We start from the raw sequence: 1251 nt of genomic DNA on the forward strand, positions 1-1251 counted from the left end.
CCTTAAGGATGAAGGACTTCACTAGATTGAAGACAAGTGTTTTTGTCAGCTTGACACTGGTCTTATCTGGATAATTAGATCTCATGCAAAGCCAACAGCCAAGCAATTCCTTTACATGTGTCAAAACCCAGTTCCTTTGACTAAAATGAAACTGCCACCATCGGGTTACTTGGTTCCCTTTAAAACTCCAGTAAATTAGTGTAGCCTTTTGCTCTTTGGTAGTGCAAAATTTTACAATGGAAGCTCAAGGCAAAACAAATGGGGAGAGGCCTTCCATGGGGAAATCAAGGAAAGGTTGCATGAGAGGGAAAGGGGGTCCTGAAAATGCTATGTGTAGATATAGGGGAGTGAGGCAAAGGACTTGGGGCAAATGGGTGGCTGAGATCCGTGAACCAAATCGAGGCAGTAGGCTTTGGCTTGGAACTTTCAATACATCTTTTGAAGCTGCACTGGCTTATGATGCAGCAGCTAGGAAATTGTATGGTTCATCAGCTAAACTCAACCTTCCCCAACCTCATGATGATCATCAAACCCCTTGTTTTACCTCTTTGCCTGGAAATTTTGTTGCTTCATGCAAAGAAACTGGAATAACAATGAGACAGCCTCTGGGGAATGGTCTTTGTGTTGTGGAGTCACCACCAGGTTCTAGTGTGAGTTCTTCTCAAAGTAGTGAAGAGAGGCTGGTAAGAAGAGAAATAAATACCAATGAGTTTAAGGGGTCAAGTCTAGGTGATGATGGGGAGGAAGTATTTAATTGGCCTGAGTTTTCATTAGAGAATGATTTCTTGGAAATGAGCGATATTGATGTTTTGATGGGTCAAGAGTTTAGGGATAATTGGAATGGAAATGAAATTGCTGGAATCCAGAACCAATGGTTCTTTTAAGCTTTTACAGGTGTAAAACTTTTCACGCTTCCTTGCACATTTTGAGGTCTTGAGAGATCCATAGGATGATGAAGTAATGCATAATTTCAAGGGTCTGTTTCTTTTTCTTTTCTTAGTTCCTCGCTGCCATTGAAGCAGCTTCTCTGTATTTTTTTCTCTGCTTCAACAATGGCACTTAAAACTTGCAGCTAACTGCAGTTTTTTTTTCTTTCCAAATGGGAAGTTCGTTTAGATTTTATGTAGTTTCAAAGAACCTTGTACTGGCATAGGCGTTAGGCCTATTCATGTTCTCAAGCCTTTTCAAAACATGAAGTAGCAATGTACCCTAAATCATTCAAACATCAGTGAAGAATTAATGGTTCTGGCA

The 1251-nt window shown here is 40.4% G+C and overlaps 1 protein-coding gene across 1 annotated transcript; it reads left to right on the forward strand.

Moving 5' to 3' along the window:
- Positions 1-230: 230 nt before the first annotated feature.
- On the forward strand, positions 231-1251 carry LOC105804579 (dehydration-responsive element-binding protein 2D). Its single transcript, XM_012637252.2, has one exon. The coding sequence runs from the start codon at positions 237-239 to the stop codon at positions 882-884; it is 648 nt and encodes a 215-aa protein (XP_012492706.1). The 5' UTR covers positions 231-236; the 3' UTR covers positions 885-1251.

Source organism: Gossypium raimondii, chromosome 11 (genome assembly GCF_025698545.1).
Source record: "Gossypium raimondii isolate GPD5lz chromosome 11, ASM2569854v1, whole genome shotgun sequence".
Taxonomy (NCBI): domain Eukaryota; kingdom Viridiplantae; phylum Streptophyta; class Magnoliopsida; order Malvales; family Malvaceae; genus Gossypium; species Gossypium raimondii.